The sequence below is a fragment of the Phoca vitulina genome, unplaced genomic scaffold, assembly GCF_004348235.1.
Source record: "Phoca vitulina isolate PV1807 unplaced genomic scaffold, GSC_HSeal_1.0 scaffold71, whole genome shotgun sequence".
Taxonomy (NCBI): domain Eukaryota; kingdom Metazoa; phylum Chordata; class Mammalia; order Carnivora; family Phocidae; genus Phoca; species Phoca vitulina.
In genome coordinates, this window is record NW_022589774.1 from 5,365,437 (window position 1) to 5,388,613 (window position 23,177).

The following is a 23,177-nucleotide window of genomic DNA, read 5'->3' on the forward strand; positions in this document are numbered from 1 at the left end:
AAGAACTTTAAAAAGACTTCAAATGCTTAAAGAATAAATGAAGAAAATGGCCATGTTCTTATCCTTTCCAACATTTAAATTTGACAGTTCAACAGATGCATTACCTCTCAGCTCATCAAGTGGTTTAGCAATTTCCGTGAGTTTTACTACATTCAGATGGAGAAGTACGCGCGTCAAGCCATCAACGATGGAGTCACCAGTACCGAAGAGCTGTCTATAACCAGAGACTGTGAGCTGTACAGGGCTCTGAACATGCACTACAATAAAGCAAATGACTTTGAGGTAGGAACTCATCTTTATTGTTTGGTCCTCTCCCTTTTCTTTTTTTAAAAAAAATTTATTTTCTTTACCAATGTCCCCAAATCTGTTTTAGTCTTGTTATCTCACACGAGCATCCCGCGCAATAGGGTAAGAGGTAGAGCAGCAAGGAGGAGCCCCCACTCTATGGGAAGAGTCACGGGGGACTGACCCACTCCTACGTCCTTTCCCATTCCCCAGCTCTGCGGCTTGCCTGAAGACCCATGGGCCACAGAAAAGGGAACTGGAGAATTCACAGAAAATTGCAGCAAGGAACCCACACACAGTGACTCCCTTTCCAGAGAAGAGGTCCCCACTCTAACAGGCCTTTTTGCTACTTAGGTTCTGGCATGTTGATTGAGCTGACATAGGCTATGTGCAATGATCGCTGCAAAAGTTGCTTTCTAAAAAAGTCTAGAAAGGTGGATGGGTGAGTGATTCCGTGGTTTCTACTTTAATCAGCATTTATTTCCTTTATGGAAGAAATGGTATGAGAATTTACTAAGTGCATATTGTAAGAGAGCCATCAACATATTTTTATGGTTTTGTTTCTGTTTTTGTTCTTTTGCGGGGAGAGCCTAGGATGTTTACCTCGCATATGTGTAGCTTCACAAGCATGCCGCGATTTGTTCATACACCCTCACACACACCCTCACACACACCCTCACACACACACACGCGTATATCTACAACATGCATATTCTAGATACACACAAAGCAGTATAGACGATTCCCAGAAAGCAATAGCTACAGAACAATGAAAGATGCGTGGCTATGAGTAAGGCGTTTCTTTACTGGCTAATGCTGTGCCTCAGCAAACATTTTTCATTGCAACGTGATGACTGTATAAGACAACACTAGCGAATCTCCCAGTCCTCACAAAGGCATTTTGCTGAGCCCTGCTGGATGAGGCAACAATAGTTAGAGGTGAGAATGTGGCAGGGTTCTGCAGGCTGAACCCCTGGTGGTGAGTGTAGACAGGTGGTGGGTAGCTTGACCACGTTAGTCCTTTTCTTGTGTTATCTTGAGGATAGGAATGTTCTTTTCCCCCCATCTGCTCCTACAGGGGACCTTATGTTAATACTCATGCTTTCCTCATGTAGATAGGCACCCAGAAACACCCAGGAAGTTGGCAACTTCAAAGGAAGAGAAGGACATCTTGGTCTATACTTCTCAAGGAAAGGGACCTGCCCATTCCTTTTGGGGCCATTCTTCCACTTTTTTTGGCAGCGCAGATCAGTGATGGTGGCTGGTCAAGCACCGAAGGTGGAAACTTAGCCATGGGGAGGTCATGGTTTTCCCTTGAAAGTTTGAACGGTTCTACTGCAAGCCAATTTCTCTTTGTTATCCAAGACGAATATGTGTTTCTTGCCAAAGGTGTTATGAGCAAAGTTTCTCTTTGGCTGTTTGAACACATTAAAAGTGGGGATCCTTCTTGTTTTGCTTCACCATTGTAAAGTCTCTGTGTTTCAAGTCTGTTGTAAGACAGCACTGGTTTACCGTCCTGACAGAACTCTCTAGCAGAATTTCCCCTAGAGCTGGAGAATAGGATTATGGCTAGCCATTTTAAAGAAATCTTATGAAGACTTTCATTTCTTTTTCTCCCCCTTTCTGATAAGTCTGTTGCTCTAAACTTTACCCGGAGAGAATTCAACTGTGTACTAGTGAACTCTTTAGAGCTGATAACGGCAAATATTTGTTTGGCGGCGTGCGTCAAGCTTCCTAAAAGAATTGCCCAAGATTCACTCGATGAGTTCTGCATTTCTGCTGTGTAATATTCTCGAGAGAACAAATCCTTACGGTGCACATTAGGAGTTTTAGGGTTCTTAAACCTTACCTGGTTGGAATTTAATCCCTTGCTCACAGCACAAGGGCCAAAATGACACAAGCAGGGATGGCTGGCACCAAGAGGTACCCAACAAGCTGCTCCATTTAGCATCATCTAAATCCTCCTTTAATATGATTAACATCTGATATTTCTCTCTTTGTGAATCATATCCACTTCCAGCCAGGACACCTCTCCTTTATCTGCAGTGTCTATTTTAAGACTGCTTCAGTGCAAGGAGTATGGGGCCCGGGGAGCAGTTTTGTCACTTCTCATGTGACTTCAGACAAGTTATTGGTCTATTCTGGGTCTTTTCCTTCTTCAGTAAAAAACTAGGATCCTTCCAGAAATGTGGTAAGACATAAAGCAGGAACATGGATTCTGGGCTGTTCCCTCCACTCACACATACGCACATACGCATACATGCATGCCCTCCGCCCCAGACATTCACTAAATAGCTTTTCATTTCGCCTCCCAGTTGGGCGCAGAAGCTTCAGATAAGATGATCCCTTCTTTTCTGTGCCTTTGTGCATGGAGGTCAGTGCTTAAGTGAGATGCTTAAAAAGCCACTGGTCTTATCAGTGTAGCTTGACCACTGCGGGCCGTGGCCCACGAGCCACAAGTAGACCCAGCACCTCAAGCTGAATATCTCAGCTGATACTGTGTGTCCTGCTTGACTTTTGTATTTAGGCTTCTCCTCTTAAGATCAAGCAAAATGAATCTGTAGTCTGATAGGAGCAAGTGAAGAGGATGGCCAAGTAGAGAACTGTACACCTTGGGGTTTTTGGGTTTTTTTTCTAATTTTTAAACAGGGATGAAGCATGGTAGAGAGATTTTGAAGTTATGGCTACATGTTGCCCAAAGATCCAGTCAGTTTAAAGGACTATATATTCACCCAATTGAGTATTAGCTGGTCAAATAATAAAACAGCTTATTGATGGCATTTTTAAATTTCTCAATCAGTTGTTTGCAACAGTAACAAAATAGCTAACGTTTATTGGCTGTCCTATACAGTCCTGGGCACTCTTCTAAGTGTTTTACCCATATTAACTTATTTAGTGTGAGCAATAATAATGCTGTGGGTGTTAACAGAAGAAAAAGTTTAGTCTGCCTAAAGCTTTCTACTATTTTTTAAGTAATTCTAAACTGGTGGGAACAGGTAGAACCAGGGAAAGAGAGAATGAAGCTAACGCTTTCCTTCCTTCCTTCCTTCTTTCTCTTCTGCTGCTTGTCTTTTTTTCAGCTTTCTGCTCCGTCTGTCTCTGCCTCTGTCATAAGCTTGCTGGTGGCACCTCTGTCACTGCTTAGCCCCACCCCCCTCCAGCCCCTGCTGCTCATGGCTCTCAAGGCCAGAGTGGTTGCTGACCCCTGGCCTACAGGAAAATAAAGCAGATGGGGAAGGTTTATCACTAGCGAGGAGGGAGTGGCTTGAATCTCTCTCCTCCTCTGGACCCCGCGTTTCCTGGCCTTTATGAGTCAGGACCTTCTAAGTGACAGGAGGGCTTGTTCTGCCTTTTGTATCAGTTTACACAATGGCCAAGATTCTTGGCACAGCACTCAGACCTAGTGTGGTGAGAGCTTGAGAAGACCCAGGGGAAGGGGGAGAAGACCCAGACGGGGGAGGGGCCCGCATGCCACCGTCAATCTGTGCTGGAGGAAAAAAAGTTGGCCACCTCACACGGGGTGGGGCATCTGGCTTCTGAAGGTGAATGTGCGAAGGTGTGCAGAAGAGGGGTGTTTAATTACAGGCTGCATCTTTCACTCCTACTTCTCACGTTTAATGAGATTGGCAACAATAAATTTGTCTTTCCAGGTGTTATGGTATATATTTCCATGCTTCGTTCTCACTTCCCTTTGAAGAGGTTCCAGCATTTTTTTATGGGGAGGGGAAGGAGTGTTGGGATCCCTTCCCAGTTTTTAAATCATACTGATACTTCTGACTTTAGGGGCAGAGGAGTTGAGTTGGATTTTATTACTTTTTTGTTTCCCTCACAACTGTGACAGGAAGGAAGGTAATGATGGCTGTCAGTTTCCAAGGCTGCCCTGCGCGCTCCCTGTCCTTCTCCAGTACCAAGAGAGGAGGTGGCTTTTGCCCCTCAGTGCTCAGCCAGCATCCCTCCCAGGCCTACGAGTGGCAGCCATTTATCAGCAGGCAGGGTCCCCGTGCCCTGTAAGAGTGCCCAGCCCCCACTGCCCTCCCTCAAGAGCCAGGTGTGGGGAGGGGAGGCTGAGAAAGAAACAGAATGGGGAACTTGACTCATTGATTAGCGGACTCGTACAGACCATCTCCTAAGGCGCTGACATTCCACCAAGCAGATGCTCCATCACAGAGCCCATGGCTCAACTTTTTTCCAGGCGTCACATGACCCGCAAGAAGGGTAGTTCTGCAGACCCACTTCTGCACTGTTGAAAGAGAAAATCAAAACGCAGCACCCCTCGCCCCCCACCCCCACCGCAGACACTGAAATACACGTGCTGAACACATTCTCTCCACCCCGCCTGCCCCCACCCCCACCCCCCCAACCCTCCCGCTTCCCACACAACCCACGTTGAAGAAGATTTAATGTATTTGGAAATCTTTCATTCACATTGTCACCGCTTTAAAGAAAAATGAGGACAGGTGGATTTAGGAAGCGCTTCCCTCCTCTCCAAATAGATACTTAAATATGAGTGATCATTTGGGAAACTGGCACATGAGTGAAACCCTTTTACTGCCGTTGCAGTCTTTGGGCCTCCGAGCTGCTGAGCCGTTTGAGTGATCACATGACACACACCCTTGGTAGGTGGCGAGGAGGGAAAGAGACTCTTACCATTTCTTCCCCTGCCAGTCCCCCCACTGACAAGCCAAATTGATCTTTTAAGAGACTAAATGAATGTTCTCTAAATATATGTACACACATGGCTGTCTGGGAACCTATTCCTGTGCAGAATGATGGCCTGAAGTATGAGGGAGAGAAGCGTAAAGAGGCCGGCTTCGAGGTGGGCTGGAAGGGGTGGGGGCTGGGGGGGGTGGGGATGGGGGGCAGAGGCAGGACTGTGCATGCATGGAGCCTCATTTTTGCCCCACCGTCCTTTTGGGATTCAAGGTGTTGATCAGTATAATGAAGCGGGCCCATTGATTTATCATCTATTTGGTAATGTCCTTGCATTTTTAGCTCCCTGTGTCTTTTTTGTCATTGGGTTACATTCAAGCACAGTAAGATCAGCTTTAAAACCTCCTTACTCAACAGCTTTATTAGTTATAGCATTCCATGACCTTTCTCAACATTCTTAAAGAAAAAGATACAGTGTAACGTCGCTTTACTTTGCTTATTGTCCTTTGTTGGGGTGAACAAAGCATTTTCTACAGTGGCTATAGCACATAATTATACAGCTTTCAATGGCAGTGTCTTGGCACATATCAAAGTTCAGAGAAGCCTTTAGAAAAAAAAAAAATGTTTTGTGGCAGCCTAGGGAGGGTCTCATCTTTCCTTCAGAAAATAGTTCAAGGCTCTTCTGTCAAGCTTCCCTACTTAGAGCTTTTTCTCCTCCTGCTTCATAAAGTTTAAAGCGGATTCAGTGGAGTTCTATGATCTATTTCCTTTGAAAGATTGTTCCTCAGCACAGAGAGGCCCTTTGACTTCAAGAGTTCACAGATTCATGTCTTTAGGTATCATATGTCTGACCTTATCAGTTACTCCATTTAATGTCGGAGAAAAAGTCTCGACTCTTTGTGTTAGTCTGTTTTGCCTCTATGAAATGATTTGGTGAAAAGACCATCCTTTTTAACACACCACTGAGAGGCCGTTTCTGCTGCAACCTACCCTGTGGCTTTTCTCTCTTTAAAAAAAAAAAAAAATTGTCCTTGTGTTTTGTGTATGGATGAGTTCACAGTGAGAATAGAATTATACAAGGGCAGACGCACACACAAAAAAAATCTTTTGCTTTCCTCCCTCCCTGCCCCCCCCCCATGATCTATTGGCTCTCTTGGTGGCTGTACCCCAACAGGAGAAGCCATTTAGCAAACACAGAGGTGGCAGCCGTGATGCTGGGATGGCAGTGGGTTTTCCCTTGCTACGACCTACCCCTAAGGCCTTCATAATTAATTGTCCTTCAGAGATGAGGGAAGTTCAGAGACAGTGTGTGGAGTGATGTCTATTGTCTGACATTCAGTTCTCCTTGCCTCTGCTCTTTTTCTTCGTCCCACAAAGGGTTATCAATAGGAGAAAGGGAGCAAGTTCTCTGCAGAGAGCCGCTGGTGGTGGTTGGAGCTTTCGGGGGGATGTTAGCATTGTGTTCGGCCCATCCTGGCTCAAATGTCTGGAGAAGTTCTGACAGCCTTTTGAAAACGAGCCTGTTTATTTCGTCTAGATGAAACAAACTCATTTAGCCACCTAAAGCTTGTTCAAAAGTTGGCGATCCCTTTTCACGTGGCCGATAATATTTTAAATCAAATTTCCTTGGCCTCCTAACCACTCCCGGATTTGATTTCACTGTAATCGTTTGGTTCCTTTTCAGCCGCAGGGCAGAAAATTTAGTGCTCGTTCACTCATTTCTCTTAAGTGTCTCAGTATAAATTTGCAAGAGTAAGTCTTTTTTTGCAAACGCTCTTTTTGGTGAGGCATAGGACTTTGGTTCTTGAAAGTAGATCATTCTCGTTTAAAAATATTGTGTCACCTTCAGTGATTGCCTTAAGCCAATCTTCAGGGCTATTTGGTAACATGACACAAAACCATGCAATCTGTGTGTCCCCCAACCCCTGCTTTTGGCTGAGACACAAACTGAAAGATGCAATGTGGAGACAGCTATTTGAGAAGTAAAGGAGGAGGGCCATTAATGATTATTATACTTCTGTTCCTGTTAAATAGGGTGAAGCCAAGAAAAACAAATATAATTGTTCTTCCAAAGAGCAGTTGAACGGGCACATTAGAAAGGTTTAAGATCCCTGTCGGGTGCACAGTGACGTCGAGGCTGAAGGGAACCATATCTCAAGGAAATCTCTGGGTCTCTCAGAGCAGCTGCTCCCGGATGAAGGGACCCATCACGATGGCCAGAAGTGATTCTGTCCCTGTAGCCTCCTTGAACAACTTTCACCACAGACCTTTTTTGGTATTTAAAGAGAACCTGTGTATGGGTGTTGACACAACTAATATAGTCATACCAAAAAGGGGGGTCATAAAAAATTAAAGTTCTTCTTATGAATCTTTCATCAGAAGCAATGAAAAGGGGCACGAGTGTAGTCTCAGTCCTTTGTGCTGCAAGCTCTTCTTCCGGGCTCTGGGCTGTTGTTCTTGCAGCTCCTCAAACAGACTTTCACTTTCAAACTGACAAAAGTCACTTAGAAGCCAGACAGCTGTACTAACACACCCACCTTAGCGGCGGGAGCCGCGGCAGGTGCCGAGCCCTCTGAGAGACCTGGTTTCAGATGGGCGGGGGCTGCTTCCTCCCGCCTGCCTGCTACCCATGCCCTCGCGCCAAGGGGGGGCGCCATGCGTGACCCCCGGCCCCCCGCAGGTACCCCCAAATTTTTCTTGTCTTCCCTTTACAGCCGGAAACACGGACGTCCATGATCGTATTGATACCTCAGGTGGGATGGCCAGGGCCCGGTTCGAGAAAAGTCTGAGCACAGAACTTGGCAGAAGACAGAGGGAGTTTGTCTCAAAGCTCCCTCCTTCCATTTCCCCCTTGCTTCTCTTTATTCAGCCTTTTTTTTTTTTTTTTTTTCCTGCCAGTCTGAAGCTCTCGTAAGCTTTTCAGATTGCTGCTGCCTCCTCCTCGGGAGGAACTTGGGTCAGAGGAGATACCTCCACCGGCGGTGGGGACAAGCCTCCCCCCGCCCCGGGATCGAAGATCCAGCTAGAGACAGCTAGGCTAGGTAGTTCTGCCTGCCTGCCAGGCCTCGGGGCAGCCGCCGCCGTGGGCCGTGGCGAGTCCTCCCTGTGTGTGTGTTACAGCCCCCCCCCCCCCGTCACCTTGTGTACAGTCTGGTCTGTGACACTGATGGTGATTATGTCATTATTTTGCTCTGGGGGCCCTGGCACATCTGCAGAGCCCAAGCACATCTTCTTTGTTGCGCTGGCAAACATCCCACACCACAAATGCTTCATTAGCCCTGCTGCTGGCCTCCTTGCCAGACGCGAGTGCCCAAGCCCAGGCTTCTTTCTGCTCCGTTCTTTTGTGTCGCTGATGATCGTGTGTATTCATCTTCCCGGTTCTTCCCCATTTTCCTCGACTTCTGAACTCCAGATGTCCCAGTTTTCTTGCCCAAATCACTCTGAGGTCTACAATGAGAAGCAGGGTGACTCTACGCCGTAACCCATCCCCACCCCTTGCCACCTTCCTACTTCTCCGTTCCCCAGATGGAGAGTGACTTTGAACAGCTCCCCGTCACGAGGGCTAACATTTTCAAACCTGCGGTTTGCACAGATACCAGGGGACTGCTCCCAGTGTATGACGGTAGATCGGGCTGGGATGAGGAGTTATTAGATACTGCTTATTGGACGGATGCCATTCTCCTCCATGCCACTTCTTTCCTCTTCTTGGCTCGTTTATTTGCTTTCTACACATTGCCACATTTTACCAATTTTCAGAAAGCAGTCTAAAATGTGAGTGCAGAAAAGATTCTTCATGCTTCGCTGTGCATGTTATGGTCATCTGAAGGTTCTTTTTCTATGAATGGAATCTTCATCTCCACTCTTCCCCCTACCAAAGTCCCCTGCCTCCTTCTGCGGCCCTAACCTCCCCAGCCCCCAACAATGACCTATTATTAGATATTTAAAGTGATTAGCACTTGGCTCTTTGGGAAAGGAGCTGAAACGTTTCCCTTAAGTTTTATTCTGTGTATTTCACAGAACCACAGCTTTTGTTAAGGTGTGCTGGTTTCTCCATTAACTGCAGTAAATTTTAGAGTTTAGTATCTTGGGCTGTGATGGGTGCTCCATAATTGGGATGTTTAATTTCCCCTTAAATTTGAACTAATTGGTCTGTGTTACCATACTATGAGTAGCTTCCCCAGTGGAGAGTTTAACCAGTTTTTTATCTCCCAACCACTGCAAAAGAAGATGTTTGAAATGTCTCTATCTTTGAGTAAAACAGAGATTTTTCGTTTTAAGGATTAAGTTCATATTTTTATGGGAATCACGGTCAGATCTAGGACAGAGACACTGGTAAGGAATAAAGAAAACTCCCGGCGAGGAATGAGTTGTCGTACGGTACCAGGCCCGAACACTCTCCAGTCCCTGAGCCCCATTGCGAATCTTAGGAACGATCTGGCTGGGAGAGTGAAGGGAGAGGTGGTCAGATCAGTTGGCTACCCAGCCCTCCGGCCGGGAGAGACTGGTACCTGTCATTGATGGAATCATTTTCGAAAGACTCAGGATGTCCCCAGAACATTCCCAACCTTCCGTCATTAGCTCATTATGGTTTTATCACCCATGGGTTTATTTAAACCTTTTTTTAAACCTAACTGCATTCTCAGAGTATACCACTCCTCAAGATAATAATTCTCTAAATTTATTACCTGCTGTGAAAATTGCATCTTCTTTTTATGGCTCTTAAAGTGATTTCCCTGGAACTCCAAAGGGATCTCCCTTGTTATAATATCCTGGGATTTGTGAACAGGACTGTGACCATATTCTCCATTTCCTTTCTGATTTTATAGACTTTGATCATTCCTCCCTCTTAATCTTCATCTCTCCAGATTAAGGGGTTCTAATCCTTTTTAAAAGTCTAATCTCATACAGTAAGTGGGCTGCCCCTGATCATTTTCGCTGCCCTTCTGTAATGCGTTTCCGGCATGACTGTGTCTTCCCGAAGGATAGTTGCACTTACCAGACCACGGGACAGAATTCCAGCCATGGGCAGCCACACTATAGTTTGGTGGTTGTACCTCTCTCACACACACCCAATGCGATTTGTTTTGTTTGTCCCAGAAGTTTATCCTCAGAAGTTGGATTTATTGAGTAACATCTCAGTAGCACTTTTTGGTTAAGATGATCCCCTGAGACCAATTTATGAGCCTCTTAGCAAGTATTCTGGCAAATCTGAATGTGTCTCCAGGACATATCCAGCCAAATAAAAAATATGGGCAGATCCACCATGCTGTCTGGATGTTTTCAGTGTTTTTGTAGATAAAGCATCAGGGCATTTGATATCATGAAGACATGGCCTTAGTCTTGGGCTTGAGTCTTTAAAATGCTAAAACTAGGGCAAGAAAGCTCTGGCCTCTAAATTATTCTCAGGCAGGAAACAAAATGTTCGCTTTCAAGTAGGTGTTATTTTATATGAAAGCATCACCTTGAAATCTTAAGAAGGAAATCCTTTGGGGAGTCTTTGCAATGTCAGTGGTCCTAAACTAATAATAGTGCAGAACCTAAGAGCATGGATTCTGGAACTGGTTCCTGGGGTCAGATCCCAGCTCTTGAAACTTTGGCAAGTGTCTTACCCTCCCTGTGCTTCAGTTTCCTCGTCTATAAAATGGGGAAAATAATAGCAAGTACCTCACAGAGTTGTCTTGAGAATTAAATGAATATACATGACTGTATTATCACAGAGTAAGTGCTGTATAAGCATTTGCTTTTATTAATTCATAGAGCCAAGTAAAAGTTACCTTGCTGCTGTTATCAGTAGCTCAACGATTGCACCATTTCCTGCTGACCCTAAATAGGCAAACAAACAAATGAGCAAACAGGGAGTTCTCATCAGAATTGGGACAAAGAGTCAATGCAAAACTGGTTTTAAAAAGAGAAAGTGATTCCTCCTGCCGCAGGTGTGGCTGTAAAGGTGACACCAGCCTGGACCAGCTCCAGGATTCTGGAGTCAGGGGTTCCAGATGAGAAGGGCAGCAATGAGGGGAGGGGGTCTGGCGGAGGGAACACCAGATTAGAGGGTCTGCTTCTGGCCACACCTACCTTGTTGAGCTCTACTTTGCTCACCCGTCAAGTGATAAGATGAAACACAGAGCTTTGTTCTATCTCTGAAACTCTGTGATTCTAGAAGACATTCTGCATTCTTGAAATAAATCCTGGGCACGATGCAAAGCTTTAAGCAGTGACTGTGGAGCCCCTAGGAATCCAGATGGTGTCCATGTGGGGCAGCTTCCACCCTTGTGGCTCTGCTGTGGCTTAATTATCTCATGAAAATCTCTAGGGTACCCATTTTCGTGTTCTCCCAAGGCTCTCTTTGCAGATCTAAATCTCAACAGGGCCCTTGGAGATGTGGCAACTCCCATGCTGGGATTACAGAGACTCATTTTTTAAATTCATAAACATTTATTGACTGAATTGGCAAGAGTCATTCTACTTGCTGCTCACTTTATGGGTTGGGTTGGCTAGGGCAGCCAAACAACGAGGACATTTGTCCTGAAGCCCTCATGCGAGTGGGTTTTCTAGGAGATGGAACAGAACTGAACAAACTAAGACAGAGGCTATATACCTGTTCCCACACGTATCCCAGTATGCCATACCTCCACCTGGACCATCAGCATTTGCGCTATGCATGAGCCTCTGTATATAATACAACATCTGCCCTCGTTCAGGACAGAAAGAGTTGTTTCGGATAACTACCTTCACTATTAGGCTGGGTTGGCAGTTTTTGCAAAAGCCACACCACCTTTTCTTCCAAGATGGTGGTAATCTCGATCATGAAAGTCTTTCCCAGTGGGATTTTGTGTGTGTTCATGTGTTTGTGGTTGGTAGATATCAAGTCCTCACACAAGTCATTTGGATATGTATTTTTCATCTTTTTATGGTCATGGTCCCCAACTTCTGTTTTTTGGGGGGAAGGAACTACCAAAGCATTTTAAAGTAAAATCTTGTTCTAAAAGTGATTTTTAGTAAAAGGTAGTATGTCGACTGAGAACAAGTGTGGGGTTGAGTGGCGCTAAAGGCAGAGAAACAACCAGAAGCAGAATTGGGTAAAGAAGATGAAAGGCCCTGGTTTCAAGGCCACTGTGTTTCCTTTAATATAGAGACAATTTTCAAAGATTTATCATTTTCAGTGGCCTGACAGTATACAAGATAATCTGTATATCGATTCCTGTAATTGCCTTTCGGCAGGGCCCACGCAAGGGCCAATCCCTGACAGCATCCTAAGACTCCCCGCCGCAAACATTACCTCAAGTCCCGTTAGGTGTTGACATGGGTCTTGAGGGCTCCCAAAGGCCCCTGGGGCCATTCGAGAATCTGTTTCTCCCCTTTTCCAAACCATTTACCTTTCTTAAAAAAGGAACTTCAGAGCCATTCCCAAGCTCTTAGGTTGCTTTGAAATACAGCTCATCCTTCCTTTTGCAAAGGGTAATTGTGGAGGAGAGACCAATAGAATACTCTAGAAACACAAAACAGAATTTCTCTGACAGAACAAAGATTTTTCTAGTCAAAACCAAAAGATGGGACTGAGGCCTTTAATCCCAGTCCTTTCTCAGAGCAGCCCCAATATTATTTGGGATGCATACTCTTGTCAGCAGACTGGCGGTCTCTCCCAAGATCCGGTGTTCTCGGAAGCACTCTTTTGATTATCACCCGTACCTCACAGTGCCTTCTCTGGTGCTCGCCATGGGTGATGCTATTCTCATCGTCCTGCCTGAACCCCACTTCCTAACAGTTTCTCCCTGGGCTCCTCACTCACAGGCTCTATCAGCATGAATGCAGGGCACGCAGACTAGTTTCCAGGTTAGCCTAGGCAAAGCTTAATTACGAAGATAACCCTGCTGCAGAAAACAATCACGTAATGCATTCTCGAACGAAACAGGAGTAACTGTGGATTATCTGTGCCCTAGCTTCCTTTCGTGCAATATTGGAGAGTTTATGTCTTGTTGTTTTTGGATAATCTCCCATCCAAGAATGGCACCAAGCTCGGCCCTATTTATTTTACCACCTCACCCAGTAATTGTAGCAAAAGTTAAACTTTAAGCACTATTAGCCTGTCTTGAACTCAGATACCAATGGCAGATAATTCGTGGGGCTGCCTTGAAGGGAAGTGAGTGAACACTGCAGCGTGACCAGTACGCCGCTCGTTTTTCCATCCAAATATCGAGCTGATTCATTTGATGTGTTGTGAAGGAGGTACGGATTCCTCCATCTCATACGTTTGAATGCTTCCTGGCAGGAACGTTCCTAATGAAAAGCTCCTCATCAAGGCAGAGAAGGACTGAAGTCTTCCTGGGCCTTGATGATCTCTGGGTGTGGTTTCACTCTGTTCCCACAGACGTGGGCAACCTTCCGTGCATCTGAGGAATGGCGTGACATTGCAGGTTGAAGTTGGGTGAATCAATCCCAGCTACCCTGCAAGAACAAGCAGTGTGCTGACCCAGTGAGGCACACAGGATTAGTGAAGAATGAAAGCGCATTCGGGAACGTTGTTAGCCCTCAAGTTTGGCTAAGAGCAGAAGTTGGCAAACTATGGCATTTGGGCCAGATCTGGCCCTCAGCCTGTTTTTTATGACTCTGAGCTCAGAATGGTTTTTATATTTTTAAAAAGTTGTAAACAAGAAGAAGAATGTGCAACAGAGACAGAATGTGGCCCACAAAGTCTATGTATTTACTATCTAGCCCTTTACAGAAAAAGTTTGCCAACCCCTGGCTCAGATTGTTTCACTCTTTTGGAGAACATGGACTCTCCAAGTCCTGAGGTTCCAAAACTCCATGATTCTTTGATGAAATAGTCTTGGTCCAGGTCTTACCTGAATAGCCTACCAGATGCATAATTCCAGCAGGAGCTTCCAGTTGTGTTTAAGATCTAAGAGTATTTTCAACGCATCCTGGGGGCAAAGAGATTAGGAAAGTATTAGATTTTCGTTTTTAATACTTTTTCCCTGATTTTCTTCTTGTTGAATTTTATTTGTTCATTTGTTTTGTCTGTTTAAACTTGGAGTCGCTCTTTGAAACGTGTGCAGAGTTCAGGAGGGAAGGAACATTTACTCCATCACCACAAGTAACATGACAATCATTGTGTTTCGTGACACATATACCACCAAGACTTCCAAACATGAGCAAATAAACTAGCCATTTTAATCATATTTGGTGAACCAAATTTCAGCGCCAGAAAATAATTTTGACAGTGTCGTAGAGTGTATTATAATGACATTTGCCATTCTGTTCCCGGCAAGCTAGTTAAGTACCTCCTTTTCTGGGGCTATGGGAGAGATGGTTTTATTTCTCTTGATATCTCTACACTGAGTTACCAATGGAATGTTTATACAGTTTAAAAAGCATACACACATTATTAGCAGGTCAAGTAGATGTTAAGACATTCCTTTTTATTCCTGAAAGTCACAATTAGTCAAAATGCACCATCCAAGCACCTTTCTTTCTTTCTTTTTTTTTTTAAAGATTTTATTTATTTATTGGACAGAGAGAGAGAGAGAGCGAAAGCAGGAACAGAAGCAAGGGGAGTGGGAGAGGGAGAAGCAGGCTTCCGCCCGAGCAGGGAGCCCAATACGGGGCTCGATCTCAGGACCCTGGGATCATGACCTGAGCCGAAGGCAGACACTTAACGACTGAGCCACCCAGGTGCCCCCAAGCACATTGCTTGATCATCACTTGATGTTTTTATCAACACATACATTATCAACATCTTAGAGGTGTAGAAATTTTATTGTGCATTCTGTCTTTTCTAAATAGCCTCTTTTAAGAGAGAAAGACTCAGTTTAGGTGAGGAAACAAAGCAAGCACTCAGGGAGTGCCTCAGCCCTTCCTCCAGGCTGCTGTCAGAGAAGCCCACGGGAGGGGTGATAGCCTGCTGCCTCCCCAGCCCCTCACTGCCCATGCTACGGACCAAAGTCCACCTCCCCTGATGCTTTTTCTTGGAGCTCCACTCTCTGTTCAAGGTAGATCCTTAGCCTTCCTCCTGGCACTTTCCACGTGACTTTTCATTCTTTTTACTACGCTTCCTCCAATGGGGCCATGTCCACCATGTCCTCTCTGGTGGTTCCTCTACCGGCATTTCTACGGACTGGTACGGCCCTGGAGGATGCCAGGCGGGTTCCCTTGGAAGTTTTCCTGCCACAAGCTCAATGTATGTCCCTGCCGCAGTGACAGACGGGGAGACATGCTTTCCTTTTGCCACTTTTTCTAATTATCCCTGCAGCTCATTCAGTCTGGCTGGGAGCAACCTGGGGGCCGTTGTGTGGGTCTCCCTCCCACTCTGTCCCCACCCCCGCCCCTGGCACATTAACATGACATTGCGTGGTGTGCACAGAACGGGAGCAGCTTCCACCAGCTGAAACCTCTGATCCCAAACCCACCAGAGAGTTTGGCTTTTGGATTTTGGCAAGAAGGCCTGTTGCCCATCAGGTCAGCATGAATAAAGATTTCTTTCTTCCTTTCTTTTTTAAAGTCAAGCACCAACTGACACTGCCCCCGCAACCCCCCACCAGGCTCCCTTTCTCAAGACAATTTAACCCCTTCTCCCAAGTACATTTTTTTTTTCTGAATGCATGGGATTTTGTTTTATTCTTTAACTGTGAGACAACCAAGAAATCTACTATATGTAGAATCTGAAAGCCAAATCAATTCTAAGCCATCTTATCATTTTTAAAGTATGTTTATCCAGCTTTGCAGTAGGAACAAGCAGACTGTTTGAAGGCCACATACTTTTCAAACCTTGGTTGCAACACGTTTGCCCCGTTTTGAAACTGTCTTTATCTAGCCGAGAAAACGAAAATCTATTTGACAAAGTGGCACTCTGGCCAGTTTATCTTGCAATATGGCTTTAGCTCACTGAGTCTATTGATTTCCTTAAATTAATGTTTACAGAATGCTACTGAATTTTGCTCAACAGAACATTGTTCTTTTGAAGGTTTGTTAAAAAAAAAAAAAATGATACAGACTGTTATCGCCATGTGTTCCTTTGCTTAGAGGAAACATGGGTTTTTTTTGTTTTTGTTTTATTGTGTTTTTTGTTTTGTTTTGGTTTGGTTTTGGGGGTTTTTTTTTTTTGTTTGTTTTGTTTTTAAGGACAGCCTTGAACTATAGCCACTTCCTATAAGCATTTACTCTTCACGTATTTAAGTAGCAAAACATGTTACTAGGGCATTGAGCCTGCTCTTAGGCCTAAAACTGCATGCTGATCCAGTCCTGTACGGTCCCCGAAAGCTGAATGCCACTTGGAGCATCAGAGTGAAAGAGTCTTTAGTCCAGTTGCTGCCACAGAATCTTCCTCTGCCTCCCTTGGTATAACCTGGCAGGCATGGGCAAGTGGCTTTGCAACCAGTGCTCCCCAGATAACGCCAGGCCTTCCAAACGTAGGTGTGAGCATCCTAATAAAATTTAAATGCCATGTAGCCATTTGGTAGGAACTCTAAATATAATACCTCGTTCTTTGACCGTGGCACTCAGCGATTAAGATACAAAACCTAATCTCTAGTGACGATTTTAAAACTGGACTTCCCAGGGAAGCCCCCGTGGCCCTTTAGGCCTGACAGGGATTCAGATGACAATCACGAAGTGATTGAAGTAAAACTTAGGAAATACAAAGCAACTTTCTCAACTTGTTGACTCAGCCAATAAAATTGCTCAAGCAAACATACTCAAAGCATCTCTCAAAATACTGCCTTGTACACATTTACCTATCACAGTGAAACACTTCCCAGGAATTGGACTCTTCTCTAAAGGTTCAAAGCATCACCTTACATTCGGGGGGATATCTTATGCTTCCCAAAGCCCACTGCTGTTCGCTTTCCCACCTGATCCTTCTTCCCCGCAGCGACGGGTTGGCGGGACACAATCCCACAATGCACTTCGCGCAGCATCCGGCGCCAGGTCTTCCTTCCGGGCCGGTCAGTCCCCGGGCCGGCACGTAGGGTAAGCGCGTGCCTGGCTGCAAGGGAGACCCTTCGTGACAGCATCTTGTAACCATGTTTGATAGCTCCAGGTTTCCTCCTCTGCCTCTGACAGGAAAATTCAGTGAGAATGAGACGGTGGAGGGGAGCAGCAATATCGTATCTGTCCTTGCCTGTTCATCTGATAATCTCTTTGAGCAGTTACTAAAGCATCTGAGTTTATCCATTTAAGTCCACTGTGTCTGCAGTGTAAGTCCCCAGCTTGTGCCACTGCTGTCAGGAGCTCTGTCTCTCCTTGATCAATATTTACTTAACAAACAGCAGGGATGGGAGAGTTTGTTTAGAGGAATCATGTGCGCACCAGGGTGAGTGAATGCTCGGGAAAGTACTTCAACTTTGTCTCCTTCCCTAGGACCTTTGTGTGCATGTGTGCGCGCGCGCGTGTGCGCGTGCGGAGGCCCTTTCTCTTTTTAGCTTCTCCAAAGACACTTAGAAGTCATCTAGAAAATGCCTCGTAATATGTGATTAGTGCATTGTTTACACTCTAAGAGAACTCATGATGTAAATTCAGTTTCGAAAGTCCCAAGTTCGATTTTCCTTTTATGCTCCTACACAGGTTAAACATTTTGGAAAGACTCTTGGGATGAACGAGATGCACAAGCATCTTCCTTTGACCCCTCTCAATAAGTGGGAGGGAAGAAGATGCAGATGGAAACAATGAAAGCAGTTTGGACAAGGCAACTCTAACTATATTTCTGATGGCATTAGATTTTTTTTTTTTTTTTCCCTGAAAGCCCAAGGAGAAAAGTAGCTCTCCAGATTTTCAAAGCTGCTTACCCAGTTTTTGGAATTAGATGTGTCTAACGCTAATAATAAATACGAATACCACGCCGTTCAAGTTTAGAGAGCACTATTCTTTCAACTTCACCGAAATAATTGCTTGAAGGCTCAAGTCAGTGTCTCCAATACAGTTGACTTGGAGGCATCTGGGTCTAGTTTGAGGGGTTTTGTTTCTGTGTGGGTAGAGGCTGGGGGAGGCTGGGGAAGTTATTTATTTATTTGATTTTGTGAATTGGAGTTGTAAAGCCATCTGAAATATTCATGCAGAATTGTCTGAGAAGCCCGTTTCTGTTTTATTTACTGCACAGTAGAACAGCCACAGTGGATTAGTTCTACAATACCCGTAACAAAAGCCCAACAGCTGATGCATGTGATGTTAGGAGGTGACAAAACAGTTAAAGTATGCTGCTGGCTACAGGCAAGCAGTCAGCAGATGCAGACAAAAGGGTTTGTGACAAGAATAACTCTCTCTCCAAGGCGAGCAGTGAAGAGTATCCAAAATACCAGTACCCTTTTCTCCTTGACATTGTCTTCTTACAGTCAGCATTTTATTGCCCTTTTATAGTATTAAAAAAAAAAAAAAGTGGAGAAGGAAGAAGAAACAAAACCCACACACAAACTAATTCACCAAAATACTAGCCGCGATATTACTTTTCCATCCGTTAAATACTCCTGCCCATACACAGGTTCCCTTTTACATTTCTCTTTCAAAGTAAGTTTGAAAAAAAAAAAATAGTTTAAAAGATGAACTGAATAGATGATCTCCCTTGATAAGATTGTAATCTATTGATAACCTTGATAAGCCATTTGAGCCTTTGGTTATTGGGGAGGGGCTGGGGAGAGAGCATTATGCCTGGTTTGTTTTCTCTCCATTTCAGCAAAGATCATTTCACTGATAAAATTAGGCCAGTGGACAAAATTTTTAAGGGGGATTGAGGATGGAGAGGTATCCATGGGAAACTGTGCAAGGGGCCAGGTTTAGGTCTCCTGCAAAAGGCCAAGGGATGAGCTTGTGGATATTTCAGAGGTGTGAAAAATCAGCTTCTCTGTCTCCAGAAAATAGGAGAGGCTGTCTTCTTTTTAACCTTTGTAATTCCCCTTCTATTCTCTGTGACATTCATTCAGCTGCCAAGAGCGTTTGGCAAGGTTTGGGCCAGCGAGCACACTTCCAGTGACCACTAACCTTGGTATGTCCTGACACTTATGATGAGTGTCTGCAGGACACAGAAGGCAGGCAGCCTGCTACGTCAGGCTTTTATTATGTACTGCAGAGGCTAGGGACAGTCAGTTTAATAAAACAAATCATCCTTGAAGGTAAAGCAACTGGGAAGAGGAGGAGGAAGACAGGGGGAAAATGTGTCTTTGCCACTCATTCTGAGGGAAAAAAAAAAAAAGAACAGCAAAACAGCCCCCCACCCAACACACTGTGCGTGTGCGTGTGTGTGTGTGCACGTGTATTCGTGTGTGCTTGCGCACTCGCACAACCCAGCCACAGCTGGAGCAGACTGGAAAACATCCTCCCGATTTCCCCATTTCATCAAAGCCCATAAGGCCCTTGCTTGCTCTGAGGAGACTCAAGTACGAACGATTGTGATGAAATTGGTAGATGCTGATAGCCAGCCCCCTTCAAATTCATGAGTGCATTCAAGTACCTCGTCGCAATTATATTCTCCTCCAAATATCAAGGCAAGGGGAGGCAAGACCATTTGGGGTGAGGTTCCTATATTGGGATGCCTTTTTATCAAGCAAAGTTTCCATTCTCCTCTCCTGAAGAACACTCAGCACAGCAGCTCCCACAATAGCTTCAGAGTTCCAGCCAGAGACTTTGGAAGCCTTTTGTTTTTTCCCTGTGGCATGTCCAAAGGCATGGCCTTCCCTCCCCCCCTCCCAGCAGCCTGCATTGTCTTGCATTCCAGGGACTTGATTGACTGTTGCCACCTGATGCTGAGGAGATACTCTGGGGTTCATTCTGCAGATTGTTGGGTTCTATTAAAAGAAACCTAGATAAGGGATTACTTGTCACTAAGGGATTTTCTGCAGATGTTTATTAGTGATTGGAAATCCATTAGGTGTGAAGAGGTACAGAAAAATATGGGCAACATCATTCTTGTAAACCCAAATTCTAAGACAGCCCCCCCCAAAAAAACAGAAAGGACCCCCTTTTACTCTGTTAAATGCAGTTGGGGAAAGTTTTAAAGCAGAAGGGGGTAAGGGTCTCTTTTCTCATCGGTGATATTTCTACCTGTGGATGGAATTCCTTGGCACTCTCTCAAAAGATCAGTTGCTACTCATCAGTTTACTGCTCTGGAGCCACCAAAAAAGATTAATTGCTCAAGCATTAGAGGATCTCATTATCAATTGCTTTAAACCAGCCCAGTCTGTTGTATGAGTTTTGCCTCAAAGTAAGCCCTAAATTAGCAAACCATTTCATTTGTTCGAAAAGAATTTATCCCTTCTCAAACATAAACCAATATCCTAAGTTTCCTCCTGGGAATCCTTTGTACCATTCACATTTATTTTGAAGTTACTAGCTCTTCTGTGGTTTTTCTCAGTCACAGATCCACAGCTTGTCAAGGTTTTGATGCCCCATATAAATAGAAATTACTGAAAATGCATTAAAAGAGAGAGAGCATGGTTTAATGATAAGACACCTGGACATGTTATTTCACATGAGTCTCTTGTTCTCATAATTTATTCATCTTATAGAGTCTCATAGTTTCTTCATCTATAAAATGACTTTTGAGGTCTATTCCAACTCTTTAAATGCTATCTTTTTTTAGCATTATTTAATTTTTTTTTTTTTTTTTTTAAGTATCGAGGGAGAAGGTAAGTGTGACTCCAGAGCAGTATGGAGTAAAGCAGAAGGCAAGCTCTCATTATGAAAGCCTATGCAAAAAAAACTTTGTTAAGCATTGTGGGGGATACACAGAATAGAAACCGTGGCTCTTTATCTAAAGACATCTTGGGGCAAATTCATTACAACTAGATAGAAGTAGGTGAAAAATTAAACAACACAAAACACAAATACAAAAGATGGTGAAGGATAGCCCAAGATTATCGCCATAAGAAATGAATGTTTAAAACGAGGTAAAACCCACTAAAAACCATTAACAAGAATGGCAGATAATAATAGGGTGGGAGCTACACACCCCCCCCCCCAAGAGAAGTTACTTTGATTTGCCCTCAGGCACACCCTAGAACTACCCTTCCTCCCTCCTCTATTGCTGATGCTGTTCTAGATGCATCTCTCCTCTGATGATCTCAACCAATATGATCTCTGCTCCCTTGGCCCCTGGTACTCCAGACCTCCCGTGGGGCCCTTGGTGTGGAGGAGCTCCCAGTCTTCTCTGACTTCCTCTGGAGCAGCCACCATACCCTGTGTCCCGCACAGCTCTCTGCCATGCCCTGCTGCGTGCCCTGCTGCGTCCCTAAGTGTTCAAGAAACATAGATCTTTGTCATGCCTCTGTTGCCAATGGCCGGGAAAACCACACTTCTTGAAATGTTTATTTCAATAAATGCCTATGATTATGTTTCTGTAGCATTTGGCTGACAGCTCCCAAACCAAGTAGTTAGAGCCAATCGTTGTACCGCCTTGCTGTTCTCCAGCCAGATTCCCTCTCTCAGTAATGCCCATCTGATAAAACGTGAAGGATTATCTTTGAGGGAAGAAGGGAGAGAACTCAAAAAGGCTGCTTAATGACTTTTTATTTGGTGTGAGGTGAGTGAGAGAGCTAATCTCTCCTCCAGGCTCCTCCTATCCCACAAATACTCACGTATCTGCAGGAATTTTAGGGAGAAATCACCAACGTTCCTTAGAAAATCCAGATGAATTCTCATCAGGGAATGGCCTTTGGGGTGTATGGGTTTGCACATCCATGGGGGACAAGGGGTGTTTGGATGATTTTGGAGAGCTATGCCCTGAGAGACTGGCTGGGGTGTATGTCTTTGGAAGGGGCTCCTCAAAATTTTCTCTTTTTCTAGACTCTGATAGGCCCCAGATGGAGTCCTTTCTTTATCTGGGGAATTACTAATTTTCTTTACAAAAGACAAGTGACTTACCATTGGAAGGAGTGAACCTCTTTGTCCAATTTTAAATGTATAAAACAGGGATGCCTGGTGATCATTTTAGTTTTCCTTAATAGTTACTGTCATTATAAAATGGTCCATTGCACAAATGGAGAAAGAGTGGGAGAAAGAGATCAAATCTATTCGACATGACAATACCTCCCTTTTACTTGGTAAAGTGGCATATGTGAACTGAGATGAAAATCTTTCACCTCTTCTGTATGTGTAGACAGATCTATCTACACATACAACTACAGTGCATTTACTTCCTCATATGTCTGCACTTACTATAAAAATAAAACATTACTATGCAGAAGTAACCCACTAAAAGAAATCTACTGAGGGTCCATGTATACTTGGAAAATTAAGAGTTTGTGGAATGGCTCTGCAAATCCTTTATCTTGGTGTGCGGAACAGAAGCCATGCTTCACCTTGAGTAACTGACAAAGAATACTAAGTAAGTACATCAACAGCTACCCCTCTCCCTGGACAAGACGTTGGACTATTAAGTAAACAATTAAGAACACACGCACATATTAACTGTTGTGGAAGAAAAGGATAAACAATTAGGGGTTCTAAAAAGAATATTTGGAGGGGCGCCTGGGTGGCTTAGTTGGTTTAGCGTCTGACTCTTGATTTCAGCTCAGGTAGTGATCTCAGGGGCGTGAGATCAAGCCCTGTGTCAGGCTCTGCGCTCAGCATGGAGTCTGCATGTCCGTCTTCAACTGCTGCTCCTTCCCATCCCCCACCCCCCACGCCCACTCATGCTGTGCTCTCCCTCTGTCTTTCTCTCTCAGTCTCTCTAAAATAAATAAATAAATAAAATCTTTTAAAACATAAAAATAATTAAAAAATAAAAAGAATATTTGGAGGATATTTGTCTTAGAATGTAAGGACTTTGAAAAATTCCCTTGATCTCTCTGAGCCTCAGTTTTCTCCACAGTAGAAAGGGGACAATGACACCTTATAGAGATGTTGGGAGAATTGAATGGCATGATTCACGGTCTGTACATAACAGAGCGCCTGACACATAATAAGCTCTCCAGAAATGTTAGTTTTTGTTATTGCTATCAGCTGCATGAATCACTCTCGTGGAGCAATTCTAATCTCAGAGTAAAATAATTTCCAATGTAGAATTTTAGGACTCAGTACAGATTTTGTATTTTGGGACTCAGTGTTAATGTCATTATCTTATCCCTGTCTGTATGTAGAGCACTTTATGGTGCATACTACTCTCATATACAATTTAGCATTTGGGTCAACAATCCTCTGCTGCTATGAGCAGGAAACAGACTTTAGGTTTTCTTCATTTACAGGGGGTTTCATTGATTTCAAAAGCCAATGATCTCTTATTCTACTTTTGAGAACACACTTTGTTTTCACAGTGGAAATCA

The 23,177-nt window shown here is 44.3% G+C and overlaps 1 protein-coding gene across 1 annotated transcript in view; it reads left to right on the forward strand.

Moving 5' to 3' along the window:
• The window catches only part of PROX1 (prospero homeobox 1), a 51,305-nt gene that overhangs the window by 22,329 nt on the left and 5,799 nt on the right, over positions 1–23,177 (forward strand). The window contains 1 exon segment of the mRNA XM_032393094.1: positions 88–282. Coding sequence (XP_032248985.1) covers positions 88–282 — 195 coding nt within the window.